General features: G+C 37.4%; 1 protein-coding gene across 2 annotated transcripts; it reads right to left on the bottom strand.

Moving 5' to 3' along the window:
- Window positions 1-1921: 1921 nt before the first annotated feature.
- Window positions 1922-12693, bottom strand: slc39a13 (solute carrier family 39 member 13). 2 transcript variants are annotated; one of them, XM_079867895.1, is made up of 10 exons: window positions 12461-12693; window positions 10489-10855; window positions 8507-8614; window positions 7581-7714; window positions 4411-4536; window positions 4135-4224; window positions 3449-3499; window positions 3133-3265; window positions 2653-2752; window positions 1922-2544 (listed from the first exon to the last, which is right to left on the bottom strand). In XM_079867895.1, exons 1-10 carry the CDS (start codon window positions 12503-12505, stop codon window positions 2469-2471), a joined length of 1230 nt encoding a protein of 409 aa, XP_079724021.1. In that variant the 5' UTR covers window positions 12506-12693; the 3' UTR covers window positions 1922-2468. The 2 variants fall into 2 exon arrangements, with proteins under 2 accessions (XP_079724021.1, XP_079724020.1); XM_079867894.1 differs by having other exon boundaries at window positions 10489-10836; window positions 12461-12614.
- Window positions 12694-17818: the final 5125 nt, after the last annotated feature.

Genomic DNA, 17818 nt, shown 5'->3' with positions numbered 1-17818 from the left:
GCACCTCATTGTCCAAAGTTCCAGGCAGTTTCCCACACACTGGGCTCTGTCAGGGCAGATGACAAAGGAAGACAACCCACAGGCTAGTCGTTATGGCAACGGTCCCTTGCCAAACAGACTGTGTTGAAATAGGACAAGTGTGAACACAAAATCAATACCACCCCCTGATTCCCATATGACATTTCAGACCCAGACTGTGCAGAAAAATGTGCTTGTGGCACGCATCTTGGCATATCCGACACCGTTGCAGAACTACTACTTTGAACATACAGGACTTGGAGTGGCAGGGAATTCGAGCCATTTATATGACATATCACAATGAAAAATGCAAAGACCTTGCAGAGACAAAATAGACTCCAAAGATGTGCAAATAAACTCCACACAGTTGTCAAGCCAAACTGCATCAGCATAGAACAGTAGTGAAAAGTCAAAGCTCATGAATGGGTATAGCTTACTAACGGTTAAACATGGTATACGGTTACTCCATAATAGTAAGGGTAGCCATCTCATAAGAGTCATTAGGAAAAAGTTCCTCCACATGGGGGGCATAACAGCCAAGAGGTATAGCTGGCAATTCAGCAGGTCATGAGAAACCTATGCGCCCTCATGATTAAATGCATCTTCCGTAAGGTACTGCATAATCCTGAAAAGTCATTCTGATATGCAAACCAGAACTGCTAAATGTCATTTAGGATCCATTAACGCTAATACAATAGAAAAGACCCGTTTTGATGCAGGAAAGACACTCTCACTCAACATGCATCAATTCAATTGATGGATATTTACCACACAGTACATGAAGCAATAGAGTTCTGCATCTAAAAAAAAAAAAGAAAAAAAAAGAAGAAAAATAATCACAAACATATGTTAGCAATTTAGAAAAACCTAAAATAGAAAAGGCAGTTGATGTTAAATGTTGATTAAAACATGGTCCTGAAATGTTTCTCTTTTTTGGTGACCTATCCCTTTAATTGACACAATAACATACATTTTTAGTGTGAATACGAGTTATTAGAAATTTCAATCATCCATTATTAAATCTTAAGTCTTAAACTGAATAGGCATTTGGTTAGAAGGTTAGCAAATGATTGAGATTTTAACGGTCAGCTGAACTACCAAATACATTTCTAAAGAGTTTCTACAGTGCTGGATTGCAGAGGTGATTCTACAAGTGAAAGCTGCACATAGTTCAGTCATTAAAAAAAACAAAAAAACAGCCACAACAACAGGTTTAAATCAAACAGTAACATATCTTTATTTCAACTATACAATGGGAGGACTCAAGTCTTAAAAGTTATACATTTTTCTTTCAACATGACATTGTTAATAGAATAAATATATATAATCTCTTTTCAAATATTTACATTTTGGCAAAGATCGTTCTGACCTGCCAAGTGATGCGTTCAGAACATTCTTTCAGTAACATTCCATGTACAAAACTGGCAAAACAGGCAATCCATTTATCAACTATTTCATTATCTTCTTTAAAATTTGATCGAAATGTATGAAATGGCACCAAGTCATTTGAGTAAAAGAACTGTCTGCTTATGAAACTGTCAATCCTCTAGACTAAATCACTCAAAACTCTGAATCGCAATGCCAGGACCACAGAGAACAGAAAATCAGAGAATTAAAATGAAAATGCAGCAATGTAGTGGCTATCAGGATATAATCAATAACAAGAGTAAATACTTTAAGAAAATAAGGCCTGTTGAATATTTTCAAAAGTGTTTGACAGAAGGAGTGTGTTCAATGATGTATGTGCAAGAGGAATATGTACTCATGCAAAGCGTGGATGTCTTGAGCAAATGAAGTGTGAAATGAGCTTTAATAGATGTAACTTTTAGACAGAATAATTTATAAAAGTGAAGCAATATTAGCTTTTTTTAAAAATCATTGATGATGACCATCAAAAATTGGATTATGTAAGTGTATGTGCCTGTACACTGTTTCTTAATAAAGAATCGGTTGACCTGTTGTGAAACTGCATGTGCAGTATGTTGACTTACAAATAAAGCAAATCACAGTGATGAAACCTACTGACAATGGAAAGTAACAGGTTCTTCTTACTGAGCATAAGTCATTGACACCAGGCTGGAACATGATTATGAACAAGAATGCAAAATAGAAGCAGCTTAGGTATTTGAACCAAAACAACTACTGTTAATTCTGAGCACCGTTTGCACAAACCTGTATTTCCCTTCAGTTTCAGCTGGTGCCTATAAAGGCATCATGAGTTAAGTCTAAATTTAATCTGGACACAGATGGTTCCCGGTGTTTGAAAGATAAGGCTAAAATCACACCTGATTGTCAAGGCTGTTTCTTTATTTGGTCTTTCCTCACACGGTCTTTGGGGTGACAAAAATGTGTAAATTATTTAAAGCTGAAACAGTGAAGTGAATAGTCCATAAGTCCATGCTAGGTGACACGCTAAACGTCCCTTGAAAAAACACAGTGCTCGCCTGTGGCTAGTCCATGACGACTGAGAGAAGAGCCATGACTGCAATTCCACAAAACAACAGCAGGACCTGCAGAAAGGAGTTCCTGTGGGAACAGGGGACATGGTCATGGACATTCAGTAATTTAATATGTGAAGTATGGGAGGAATTTTACATGTGGGAGGTTAAAAAAAAAGGTGGAAGTGGACCTTACCTCGGGTTGGTCTCCTCTAGCAGATCAGGTACCACATTGACCAAGGCGATGTAGATAAAGCCACCTGAGGTGAAGGGCAGGATCCAGGCAGTGGCATTCTCTATAAAGACACAAATGAGCAGAATCAACACTGAATAATGTTTGATGAGGATCTTATATTAAGCACACTGATCCACATATAAAGTCCAGAATGGGATGAACAAATGTTTATTTTGTATAAAACCCCAAAAAAAGAAAATGATTATTTATTAAGCATCAGTAGCTGCTAAAAATCATGTTAGGAATGGGAACAAACACTGACATCAGAAGAAAGATGATCCACTCAAGATCAAAGATACACTACCATCCAAAAGTTTGGGGTAGGTAAGATTTTTCAAGAAGATGTAATAAAAAGAAAAAGAAAAAAAAGACTCTAATTGACCCCAAACTTTTGAATGGTAATGCATATAATGTATAGTCTGAGACTACGCGATGTCTCACCTGCCCCATGATGTGATTGGGAGCAAAGAGCAAAACACGTCCCCAGGACTCCTCCTAATGCTGTAGAGAGCTGCATACGGGTGGCTTTCCAACGGTCAAAGCCTGCTCGCAGCAAAATGGCAAAATCGCCCACCTTTCCATCAAGACAAATGAATGTACAGCAACAGAAACTGGTAAGTACTGGGACAATTCATGTACAGTAACTGTTGGAATGACTATAAATTATTATCGATCAGCTAAAAATGAAATGCATTGCTTCCTTATAATAATTACATGGCTGAAACTCAAGAGAGACTCAAGATATTGAAATACGTACCTCATGAGGGATCTCATGAAGCAAAATAGCGAACGTTGTTAAGAAACCAACCTGTTAGGACAGGTAAAGTAAGACATTGTAAAGTTCTCAGAATAAACTAATTATTTAGTAAGCCAAGCCCTTGTTTTCTAATAGAATCATGGCAGGGCAGTGAAGCCATATTCTGTTTCGTAATTTGGCACATATGTTTAACTGAAATGTCAACAGAGGCTATGGGGGAGGTAGAGAAAACCGTAAAATGGCAGTTCTCCATCAGTACTCTGCCTTGCATTTATGCAGCCAAATATGTATGTCCAGGCCAGTGAGCAAATGTGTAAAAGTGTGTTTTTATGTGCAAGTATGTTGCACCAAGTCCATTTCCTCTGAAACTCCCTCCCCACGCATGCTGGGAGCCTTATGCTTCTCCACCTGGACTTCAACTTCACATAAGCCATATAAATACTGCTGCACTATAAATATTACCACACATCACATAAACATCTCTATCTCACGGTTTGCAATGGTCCAAAAGAATCATGGGAGAACCCTTAAATGCTTTAAAATAGAAGTTTTAAAATGCTTAAGTGGCCAAAGCATACTATATTTATACAGTAACTGAATCTATATATATAACAGTCACCCTTGCTAGACAGTAGTAGTGGTACTGCCGAATCACTTTTATATGGAATTGGTCTGTTTGCTCTTACCTTTCGGCTTACTAAGAAGCTTCCTGCCACTGCCAGCCCATGAGTGAAGTTATCAATGCAGTTAGCAAGAAGGTTTAGATAACCACTTGTCTGAAGAAATAAAGAAACATTGCATATACAGTAAATGGAAGAGAAAGATAATAGATGAGACTTTTAAATGCTGTATGATTGGCTAGAAGGAAACAATCCCAGATTTAGAAGTACTTGTCTCTAATAATATAATGACCACTTAGACCTTTTATTGTGCACAAGGCATGATTAGTGTGTGCATCTTACCTTTATTTTCTCTGGCTCTGTGTAAGGGCTGATGTCAGTCTTTGGCTTGGAGTCGGAGTTGTTGTTTGAGCAGATGCCATTTGTTTGTGGGGACACAGAGACCTCGCTGCTCGTATCTGTTGAAGACTAATATGGGGAGAGAAAACGCCACAATAAGCCATTCTAATCTGGGATCATTTCACAGCATTCAAGAGCAAAAAGACAATTTCCCCACCTTCAAATAAACCTGGGATTTAAAAACCATTCAAAAGAAAATCAATACTTATATTCGGCATGGATGTATTAAATTGATCAAAAGTTAGTGACATTTTACACAAAAATATTAAGCAGCACAACTGCTTTCAACATTGATAAGAAATGTTTCTTGAGCAGGAAATCAGCATATTAGAATGATTTCTGAATGATCATGTGATACTGAAGTAAAGCCTGGAGTAATGATGCTGAAAATTCAGCTTTACCATCATAGGAATAAATTCAATTTTAAAATAGATTTCACAATATTACTCTTTTTACTGTATTTTGATCAAATCAGCCTTGGCAAACATGAGAGACTTGTATCAAAAACATTAAAGAAAGTTTTTCTTCAACAATTTTACTCCCACTGCTGCCTGTTTGTCTGCTCCATTACAAGGACACTGCTATAAACATTTTCCGTTCAGTTTTATTAACTGAGGAAAATATCGAACTTGTCTGTGGGAATGCACAGCACTCCGTACATAGATAATAAGCTGTAAATGACTACAAGTAATCCTTTAATTCTCAAATTAAACCGACTAAATCCTCAGCAGACTGATAACACTCAGTTTAGCTCCATTTCAACCAAACATTAGCTCACACTCAAAGCCTAAAAATCTAAGTATTTCAGTTGTCAATTCTTTCCACATCAGTTTTTTGAGACAGTACTGGGCTGGCTGGCAAAAGCTGACTGAGAAAAGAATCGGTCTCTACAGCAACGAGCCTTTCAGAATGTAATAACAGAAGATGACGTTTCCTCCCTGTTCTAGCCTCTCAGCTGTGGTTTCTGTGCACCGTGGCAGACTTCTGTGGCCCGTCTGTCTGCTGATGGAATGCTGGTGGCAGCTGCTTCCTGCTAGACACTATTTATAGCTACCTAAACAGAGCAGAGGCTATCAATCAAACTCACAGGTCTCCCGTAAGCTAGACAGAAGACTCAAACGTAGACTTTTACAAACAGATAAAAGTCATAATCCAAGTCAAATTAAAAGTTATAATTAGAAGGGCAGGCAGAGAGTGGGTGAAAAATGGACATCTACATCACAGGCACTGCAAGCTGACCAAGGCACCCAAGACTCCCTCTAAAAAAAGCGAGAGTAGATCCATCCAAGCACATTTCTCTTGTTGCACATGCAGTGCACAAAGCTTCAATGGTGCAGCCCTGACACCAAACCAAAATCCACAAAATTAGAAAAAGGGACCAGACTAAAAGAAACAAACATGGAGGTGTAAAGATGGACACTATAACTTTATTTGTAAATGGGTGTTTATTTGTTGACAAAGCAAGCCATGACATGTCTACAATTGAAAGTAAGCAGAACAAATATGTTATTCATTTGTCTTAGGAAGCATCTAAGAGCAAATATTTTAAGGCCTTAAGCGGTTATCTCCCTTGGGGTGGAGCTCGCAAAGTGAAAACTTGTGTGTGTGTTTAACTGGCACTGATGCAACATACTGAAACGAGCCCAGAATAAAAAGGTTTGGGTTCCTCTTGAATGACAGGAATGGTCCTGTTGGTATTTGAATAGGACATGAATTGGGATTTTGAATATCTGTCTGCCACGAACAGTAATTCATGATTTAAGACTCCACAACATTGGCTTCAAAGTAAATGTTACTTAGTGCCATTTTTCCATATTGATTCATTTACCATAGTGAATATAAGAGACAGAGCCAGAGTTACCAAGAGGACGGGGTTAAGTGTAGGGTCAAATACTGGACTAGACTATTGATGATAAAAAATTTCAAAGGCATAGTTTTCCCATGAGACTCCCATTCCAAAGACTGTGAAAGAAAAATAATGTATATCCATCTGACACAAACAGTGATTCATGATTCGAGACTCCACAACATTCCTGTAGACCTTATGTAGCTCCGCCCCTTTTCAGCGCTGCACTGGTTGTCTTTTGTCTTCCGGTCTGTATTTTCAAAGCGATCTTGCGTATTTATGAATGAACCGAACGGCTCGTTTTAAAATCTTCCCGGTCTACTGACATTTGTTAAGACATGTGCTTTAAACATTACAATCCTCATGATAACTTTCGTTAACTTTACATTAAGTAAATCCACTTCACCAGCTAATTACTCCTGGACAGCAATGCCAGAGATCTACAGAGCGACCGCAAAAACGGAAGTTCAAAGACAATATTTTAAAGATGGCTGCGCGCTTGTTTCTCTGGCGCATAAGGTCTATAGCATTAATTATTCCGTCAGTACTATTCCTTCCCTATGTGTGCTCACCAAAACATTTTAATCTTAATAACATGTATAAAGAATAATTATTTATATAAGAACTGGTAAAAGCTAATAGCAGTTAAGCAGTTTTGGCATTAAGAGCTGAAATTAACAAGAATCTCAGACTCAGGTTTGCCCAAACACTCAAAGTCTGTCAAGCTTTTCCCAGAGACTCAAAGATAAAACAATTATGTTCTATAAATATTTATGACATTGTTAACAAAACAGGAAGAGAGCAGACACAACAAACTATAACTCCTTTTTTAGCCAGCCCTCAAAAGGAACATGTGCCAGTATAATTTTTTTTAATAGTTGTACTTTTGACTTTTGTAGTTAAATAACGGGGGGGGGGGGGGGGGATTAAGAAATAAATTAAAATAATAAAACAGATTTATAAATATTCCAACTGCATTCTGATTGTTTACTACATGATGCTTGGTGGAGTTTGAGTGGATGCATAATAAATGTATGCGATTCTGTTGAGTGCATAACTCCACCATCGTTCTTTTGGCTCCCCCATGAGGTTCAGAATTGCAATGTTCCACTATCAATTAAACTGATTCAAAGTGCTGGAATATGTAGTGTATAAACTATTGCCATATAACATGCATGGAACTACATTATAGGTTAAAAGGTTGTTAAATAGTTAAAAATGGCAGGTGAGGAAATGAAGTGACAGGGCAAAAGCACATGTAACTTACTTTGGCTTTTTGGCAGGTAGCTCTGCTCTCTGGGTCACTGTCTTCATCAGGGAACATTTTCTCCAAGATCAGAAAAGACAGCAGACCCCCTATCACCCACAAACCCTGCGTACGATAGTGTCTGTGGGACCCATCTATCCAGCATATACACACAAAAAGGGGAGAGAAAGAGAAATGTTCCTTTTCTATATAAATCTAAGAAGAATAAAAAAAATTAAACTTCACTAAGCTTAATCTATTAACAAAACTATTAAAAAGCATTTAAGTAATTGAAAAATAAAAATAAACAGATGAAAAACGTAAACTTAAGTTTATACGTTTAAGTAGTAACATTACTAAGAAATGAAGAATTTTTTTTTTTAAATCTAACATATATAAAACTATAAAATTGTATGTAAACTATAATTTAAATAAAATTTAAATATAAAAGTAAATAATTCAAAATATTAATTATATTATTCTATAAAAGTATACTGTCAAAAATTAAAAAAAACAACAAAGAAAATCAATGGCTCTGCCTTAAAAACTGCAGGCTACTGTATATGGACCAATCCTGCCTTTATTCAAAATATATGACAAGCTTTTGGTCTTATCCATTTATTGAATATTATATCTAGTTCATTGAAGTTCTGTGTGTTTCTATTTTTAATGTCGATGGAAGCTGTGAATTGCACTGTGTGAGCTTTTTTTTTTTTTCATATCGATTCCAGTACCAAAGTGAATATAAGAGACTGAGCCAGAGTTACCAAGGGGACGGGGTTTAGTGAAGGGTCAATTACTGGACTAGACTATTGATGGTAAAATGTTAAAAATGCATAGTTCCCTAAGAGATTCCCATTCCAAAGACTGTGAAAGAAAAAGAGCACACAGATGATGATTAATGCATGAACAACAGCAAATGTTATATATAATGTGAGATTTCTCACCAGGACTGGAAGTGTAAGCCCAGGCTTCAGGAAGGAGGTGGAGAAACACGTCTCCTAGGAGACCACCAATGGCAAAACTCAGCAGCTTCTTCAGCTTCTGACACCCAGCTGCAATCAGTGTGAAAGCATCAGCGCCACTTCATAAACATGACAAGAAATGCTTGATGTGCATCTTGCTGTGTTAAAAAAACTGAGCAAATCCTTCACACATAGCAGATGGCAGACGAAGAAACCTCTATACAGTTGCACAATCATTCTACAAATTCTTACATATCTTTAACAATTATGTTGTTTTTCCATTCAGTTTAGGTTTTGAAGCTGCAAAGCTGCAATAAGATAGTTTTGCAACCCTAAAGTGTGGGAATATAACAGGCCTAAAATATCTAACACCATTATTCACCACTGCTTTGAGAATCATGTGGCGAGTCTCTGTGGTACAGTAACAGGACACACCTAAATTGCTTATAATTCCATCTAAACCACTACTGTCCTGCCCACTACACCCTACACTGGAAGGTCAGAACAGACCTTCTCTTAAGCCGGTCTACTTCCTGAGTGGGATCCACTGCCAGACTCTGATCTATTTCTGCATGACTGATATCATCACAGACAAAAGTTTCACTGCAGCATTGCCTTCTGCAAAGGTCTTTAGAGACCAACCTGTTCACCATATAATGTTACTGTGCAACACACTTTTTTGCATTTCCTATTATGGTTCTGTTGGCTCTTCTCTTGAACGTCCACTACATCAAGAATTATTTGGACAAGCCATGACAGGTGTAGCTGAAGATGTGATTGCTCAACAAATTCTTTTCAAGGTCAAGCATGCTCGCACAACATTTTTCTCAGTGTCGGTTGGATACTCTCTCTGCAAGAACTTTTATATCATATAATGAATACAGTGGAAAATTCAGACTTTTTTTCTCAGAATCAAGAGATGTAAACTCGCAATTGCAAGTTATAAAGTTAGAATCACGAGATATAAACTCGTAATTGCGAGAAAAATGTCAGAATTGTCAGATATAAACTCAGAATTCTGAGAGAGAAAAAAAAAATATATATATTTTTCCCCTCAGAATTGGACTTTATTATAACTCGCAATAGCGAATTTATATCTCACAATTCTGAGAAAAGTCAGAACTGCAAGATGTAAACTAGCAACTGTGAGATAAAAAGAATTATCTTTTAAAATGGTTTATTCTGTGGTGGAAACAAGCTTCCATGAGTAACTGAGTAAGCTATGATATATTTCAGCTTTGCTTACACATTGTCAGCTAACTAACAGGGAACTGTAGTATAACCAGGATGAACCTGTATTATTTCAAATAAAATAAATTTAATAAAATAAACACTGCTTTTTACAGATTAATTTCAGGATTGGACTTGATGTCATATTAGTCTCCTTTAAAACATTTTTTATATTATAAATGTGGCTTATTTAGTGGCTGGGAAATTTCTTTAACATGGTACGAAAAACAAAAGACTGAGGAACCGGTCAAAAGGAGCAAAGGGAAAAATCCCACAGAGAACATGATCTTGAATTAAAAGGAGGAAGTGCCACAAAAGCCTTGCCTTATATTAACCAGACAACTGTGTGAAGACCTGCATCAATCTACAAGCCGATTCTCTCTTGTTTGTATTAATAACAAACACATGTCCGTTTGTCACATTAGGCCTGATGTGTGAGCAGAATCATCTAGTTTTTTCCATTCTGCTCAAATTATAGATGACCTGCGCAGGGCAAGAAAAGAAAACCTTTTCAACCTAAAGGAAGGAACAAAGAAAAGACACACAAATACAGATCTCTGTCCATTAGTCAGCACCGGGACACAGCTGCGAATATCTGGATCAGCTCTAACTGTAACATAATCAACCTGACCTGGTTAGTATGTAACATGATGCTAGATTAGTTGTTACAGTGAGCTGGTTACATACACAGGCCTAGATCACAAATAGCACGCAAGCATATAAATGTGACTTACCCTCAGTTTTTAAAGTTGTTCCAGCTTCAATGGGTATCACTAAAAGCGGAAAGATACCACTAAGTCCGATGGCAATCGATCCCAAGAGGGAGCAGAACCAAACATCTAGGTTGTCGACGGAGAACAGCTCATCCAGGTCTAGAAGGTCCTTAATGCTCCATGGTCCTGGTCCTGCAGCTGCAGTCTTTGCCTGGGCCACAGCGGTCTGAGCCATCATCTTCCCGTCAAAGGATGACGCCAGTAGGGCGGCGCCAAGGAGCAGCACAGCAAATGCCCAAATGGGCCTCTCGGGTCCTGCGCTCATCAGCCCAGACCTCCGCAATGCACGTGGAAGAAACATGTAGGGTGCTGTAAGGAATAGAGGAGCCTTCAAACAGAATTTCATGAAGTGGAAAGATTAGTTTTAATAAGGTTCTGGGTTTCTTAGTCCCGAATGAAATAAACAGTTATTTTTTCATATCAGTGTTTGAGCAACTTTGAGTTGCAATTTAACAAGAGCGTCACAAGCAGGAATATGTACTATTCTGTATACACTACAGTTCAAAGTTTGGGGTCAGTAAGATTAAGATCATTAAATTAATACTATTATTCAGCAAGGCCACATTAAACTGATCAAATGTGACAGTCACACTATAAATGCTCTTGTTTTGAACTTAAAGACAGTTTCCACATAAACAGAAAGCAGCACAAGCACAATTGTTCACTGTGGATAAGAAATGCACAAAATCAGCATATTAGAATAATTTCTGAAATATAATGGAATAGAAAAGTTATTTCCAATTTCCAAACTTTTTGAACGGTTGAGTGAAATCTGTGAAATTATTACCATTGCATGGAATTTTTGATTACAATTTTTTTTTGTCTCTTTAGAACCATTATTTATTTATTTTTTCTCACAGCACCTATTAAAAGGATACGAATACCTTTACAAATGTGACATCTGTTGTAGTTCTTATATAGCAATCTGCTAACCACAGCTTCAAAATTCTATGTTTTAAAATATGAAAGACATTTTATTCATAATTCGAAAACGGCATTTCTAAAAAGCCACTTGAATATGGAAGTCATGGTGAATTAGCCCTTTGGCTTTACCTACAAACTGAAATGTCTGGATATGGTGACTAAGTGCCTCCACTTCTATCCACATCCCCCCCCCCCCCCCCAAAAAAAAAAACCCCACAGTAACCAGAAGACAGACATTCAAAAAGACCAAGGCCATGTGAGTCATAACCCAGACAAAACACCACACATTTAGGTAGTTACTGTCAACACAGGGAAACAATCTATAAGCAATAGAAATGAAACAATTAAAACATGATAGATAGTAGATAATGCATTAGAGGCAGGCCTAACACAATATCTTCCAACAGTAGGCTAACCGTATCTAACAACAGTATCACCCAATAATAATGAGACTAAATGAGTTCAGCTGTCTCCAGCAGGTGATCTTTATACAATGCTGAAACTTAACATAAGAGTTAAATGGCCTTTATTATGTATTATATACAAAAACAAAATAAAACAATGAATTTAAGTTTTAACCGATGTAAATGACACCAATAATGCACGTTATGGGTGGACAAAAATGCTGTACAATCAGTATGCTAACATTCACACAGGAGCAGCACGCTTGAACAGTGTGTGGACGTGCACGAGTTGAGGGAGCGGTGAGATTCCCGAGAAATTCCAGACTGTTTTCCGACCGTTTTCACTCTATAGTTTGCAAAGTTTCAGCGTTTCTCTGCTAAACTAATTAAAAAAGCAAAGAATGACCGAATGCAAAACCATTAGTGTTTATCTGATACTTATTGGCAATGGAAAAAAAAAATCGCAAAAGCCAACGTTGCTGCAATATTATTTCCGATAAAAGCAACTGAACTTGCAAACTACCTCGATACAAAGTTGCGTGTCTTGAAAAACAATCACTGCCTTACCAGATTTGCAGCGATAAATAAAAGACGTTTTATCTTACCCTGCTGAAATTCCTACAGTTTTCACTCCGGGTTGACCCTGCCATCCAGGCACTGCTGAGTATTAGAGATGGAGCTGTTGGAGCACACCAGCAGACTCCCGATTTCTCTGCTGAAAGATTTTCCACTGTCAGCCACGTCTCACCGACCGGAAGTGCATTTCCAGACTGCGCTCGCGCACTAACCGGAGGAGGAGACTCAACGCCAAACGTGGAGAACGTGCTAGAAGATGATTGTCTAAGCCGCAGCAGTTATAATGGCAAAGGGTAAAAACTATTACTTTTTAAAGTACATCCGTTTTGAGGTTCGAAGATGGACTCATTTAAAAAAAAAAAAAATAAATCCCCTACATCATGTCATGAATTCTTAGTATTTAACATGCATATCTATCTATCTATCTATCTATCTATCTATCTATCTATCTATCTATCTATCTATCTATCTATCTATCTATCTATCTATCTATCTATCTATCTATCTATCTATCTATCTATCTATCTATCTATCGATCTTAAGAGTATTTCTTCAAAAGTTTTTTCATTAAGATATGTATTACAGCCTCAGGACACAGAGTGTCTCACTTCAGCAGACACCCAGCACAGCTGTACCAACCACAGTGGAACATCAGATGTTTTAATATGAATATCTGTAGGCCTATACCAACCACACTGATGCAAATTACAGTTTTCTATATGTTGCTTTGATGATAAACCAGGTGATGGCTCTCCACTATTAGGAATGGATCTATCTATAGCATCATCTTGCCACATACAAAATCCACATATGCATAAGCAAACACCTTTTAATTTGAAGTACTTTTATATTGGTGTAAACTTTAAAACAAGGCCTTTCCAAAGTCTTGATGAACTTTTCTTTTCAAGGTCATCTTGGTATTGTTCTCTGTTGTTAGGAGTAGGTATGGGACGATTGTTTGTAACATATTTTGTTTAATGACTAATCAATCACTCTTGGAGTTTTGCATCTATGGACATCTCACATTTTAAAAAAAAATACAGATTCTCTCCAGATGTCTGACTAAACTTGTATTTATAATGTAATTATGGTAATTTGTAACAATAAGAGGAACGCACAAATTAAGTGCACATTATATGTTTTTATAGTTTGTAGTATCCTTAATGAACAGTCATGAAAAACAACGTGAGATTATGTGTTATAGTGTTTGGCAACTAAACAAGTTAAGGTTGGAGTGGTGCAGTGGTTTTATAGTTAAAAATGATGGATGGAAAGTGAAGATCATTTTCTAACTCTAATGCTGCTGAGGATTGTATGCTTTTCTGTCAAACTCTGTCATTTATTCACCTTCATGTTGTTCTGAACATGTACAGTCTGAGTTTCGTTCTTCTGCAGAACACAAAAGAAATTATTTTGAGGAATAAATGATGATATAATTTATCCCACCCCTGACCACAAGATGGCGCGGTTGATTGAGGTGTAGGCTATTGTCTGAAACACAGATAGAACAAACATTTAGCCTACCAGGCCATCTCCGTGTGTTATTTCCAAAAGCATGTAAAATGATCTAAGTCTTTAAATTTTATGGAGAAAGTATGAATATATATTATTTTTTTTAATGAAGAATTCTAATTCCCGCCTCACCGTCATTTGTTGGACAAATCTAATAAAACTAATTTCAAATGTGCAAATAAGAGTTAAATTGCTTCCACTGCACTTTGTCAAATAATCAGTCATTCCTGAATCACTTAACACAACACACATTTTCATAAAACATTAACAATATCATCAACTCTTTTACTCAACAAGAGTATCTATTCTTGAACAAATTTATATATATATATTGCTTTGTTAAAATTAATGTGTTCTTTATATAGAGATAGGAAATATCTACCATATACTGACTCACACCAAAATTCACTGCGGTTAATCATTCAGAGTATCCCTCACTAAACCATTGCTATATAAGTCCTTTTTTCCATGAGTGACATTTTATTGGCAAGGACTAAGAGCGGGTTAAGACTCCATGCTCCAGTTCAGATGATACATGGTGTCTGAGTCATCCTAGCTTGACTTGAGCAATACATTTAGAAAGAGGAAGCGTTTTGGAGCTATGGGGCCCACAAAACTAGAATGACAGGGACACATGTGTGCGTCTGTAAGTTTTACATTATTGTTGCTCATTCATTCTTTCTCAGAACAAAAACACACGCTTGCATTGCAGGAACTTTAAGATAATTCAGCCTAGAGTGCCATGCGACACTTAGTCATCCACAAGCATATGTATCTCAGCTTCAGTTGTAGTCATCCTGATCATTATTCATCCAGACAGGCAAATTGAATCTATTCACTCCAAATGAACAGAGAAAATGAAAAGAAATCTTAGCGCTATGTAGCACATGATGAACTTGTGGACAGGCAGCCCAATAAATACACAAGACACCATCATAGTCATATGATCTTCATCTCAGTAAATAAAACATCAACAGTAAATTAGTCCAGTGTAAAGCATTCTTTATGATATTGTGTTAAATATTTTATCCCTCAAGAAACTTGACTTCACTTAATCAGAGGAACTAAGTTAAATGGCACATATAAGAACACTAGACTCTGACTAGCATCATAAAGTCAGCGGAAACAATGCAGCAAGATATGAAGCATTATATTTTTCCTAAGTAGACACTATTATTTAATTTTCTTCATTTATGAGTGAATTTGAGATTCTCATTTATCATACAACTGTCTCGTACAGCTTGTTACATAATGATACAGATAAATCTTCAAATTGTAGCAAGCAGTGATCTCCTTAGATCAATGTGGTTGGATGTCCTGTTGAGTCAACATGAAATAGCATTCTCACCCATTTTACTTGTGTAATGTGTTATTTTCCAAAGTAAACAGGAAAGTCAAAGAGAACAATAAATGTGGGTAAAAATTTTATGCCCTGAAATTAATGGATTGTGAAAACATTAAATGATGGAATTTGGAAAGGATGCATTGAAATGAGGGATATGAACAGTAAATGGGGTCAGTTTTGATTCCATGATGACTTTAACAGTCTGTGTTCTTCTGTTGTTTTTTGTATGCGACAGAGGTGCAGTCGGGTCCATCTCCAGCTGGCTTTGCTCAAGAGGAAGACCATGTAGATCATCTGGTTGTCTGTAGATTGTTTCCTTTTGATAGTCAACACAATCTCAAGGCAATTCGGCACGTTTTACATTTTGACGAATTGTTGGCTAATTCGTGTGAATTTGTCCGATCTCATTTGTATGTTTTCGTACAGTCTGCTTACGCACCAGTGATGGTTGTGTTTAAGGATGGGGTTAGGTGGTGCCTATTTAAGATGAATAACAGAGCCAAAACTGCTGCCCTGCCATCTTCTCATTTCCTGTCACAATGTTTTTCTTGTATTTGGGCAAACCTTTTAATGCTTGCACTATCATTTTATCATAATTTTAAATCAGCAACAAATTCGCTTTGTCTAGGATAAGTGTCGCATCAGGTCAGTTGTCGCAATTGTCTGTAAGAGCAGCATTGAGGTAGCCTGGAAAGCCAGACCTACATCAAGATGTTAGGTCTGGCAACTCACCATAGACACGGCTCAATCCGAGGGGCGGGATAAACGGCTGTCTTTCAAATTCCCTCTGCACGCAATAGGACAGCGCTTCAACCAACCAGAGCGTTTTCCCAACAGCGGAGCTTACGTTAGTTGATAGATTCAACTTTTGAATCTGGCCGGCAAAACTACGAACACATCTTCCTTTTTTAAGAATGACTTAAGTGCCGTTCTTTGCTCTTTTCTCAAAGAAAAACTTAACTCCAAGTCCTCCAGAGTCGCGGCCAAAGCCGATTCGAAAGACTGTTCTCCAGCAGCAGCAGCCATTCTTTGTTTTCAAGTAACGTTCTTTCTTTTACTTTATTTATAGCACAAGTAAACACAACTGATGTTGACCACTGTGCTTTACATAACAAGGAAAGCATGAAAAGGAAAAACATCACAATTACACAATATAATCATACCCACATAAAACATTAAAATTAAGGAAATGCCTGTTCGAAGAGATATAACTTTAGTTTAAGTTTAAACTCATATAAGGAGGTCAACGATCTCAGTGAGGAGGGGATGCTATTCCACAGCCTCGGACCGATAACAGCGAAAGCACGATCCCCTCTCGACTTTAATCGAGAATGTGGCTGGGACAAATTAAAATGACTAGAGGACCGTAGACATCTACCAGGCACATTCACAGTCAGAAGTTCGGATAAATAAGAAGGTGCAAGACCATGTAACGATTTAAAAACAAGCAACAATAATTTCAAGTCAACCCTATAGCGCACCGGCAGCCAGTTAAGTGACAATAAAATTGGAGTGATATGTTCATGTCTGCGGACCCCAGTTAGGAATCTGGCAGCAGCGTTTTGGACCATTTGAAGCCTTGTAATAGAAAACTTGGGTAATCCTGCATATAAGGAATTACAATAATCCAGGCGGGACAGAACAAATGCATGTATAGTTCTTTCAAGCTCTAATGGTGATAAGAAAGACTTTACTCTGGATAGCAGCTTCAAGTGATAAAAACATGATTTAACTACTGTGTTTATATGTTTATCACGCTTAAGAGAGGAATCCAACGCAACTCCCAGACTCCTAACGGTAGGTTTAATATCACAAAATTGGTTTGCAGCATTAAAGGTGGTTTTTCCATTTCCTATGGAGGGCCCAAACACAATAGCCTCAGTTTTGCTCGCATTTAGATGTAAAAAATTTGCGGACATCCAGGATTGTATTTCATTTAAACATGGCCCTCCAGGCCCTTTGAGTCAGTACGTTTAAAAGGCAGATAGATTTGAGTATCGTCTGCATATAAATGAAAAGACACTCCATATTTCCTAAGGATTGATCCCAGCGGTAACATATAGACCCCTTTTGCGCCGACGTCACAGTTAGTCACGGCGCTAGCTGGAGGCAAAACAAACGGAAAACTGGAGGCGGCCAATACAAACCAGCACAGATTCGGCTACATAATAAGGAGCTTAAATTATTATTTTTATTATTAAATGTCATCTTGTTGTGTTATTGGGTGCAAGAATCGATGAAAAATGAGTATGCTGTATCTGGAATTTTTATTTCTAGAAAATATCCACATCTTTAAAATTGCACCGTAATATGTCACTCTTTACATTGCCGTCTTCTTGGCGCTGGTTAGGCAGAACTGCGGATCGTACACACAAATCTTTACATGACCATTCAGCACATAGTTATAGGCATCTAAAGATTTATATGTCCTCAGTATCTCTATCGGGCAGGTGTAGAAGTCAGGCCACTCAACTGTTGGTAGCGTTAACGTTAATCCTGTCAGATCGTCCATCCTGACTGAACGTGTACG

The sequence above is a fragment of the Squalius cephalus genome (genome assembly GCF_949319135.1).
Source record: "Squalius cephalus genome assembly, chromosome: 3".
In the NCBI taxonomy this organism is placed as follows: Eukaryota; Metazoa; Chordata; class Actinopteri; order Cypriniformes; family Leuciscidae; genus Squalius; species Squalius cephalus.
Note: the sequence above shows the minus strand (reverse complement) of the source record. Positions and strands in the feature narration are given on the sequence as shown.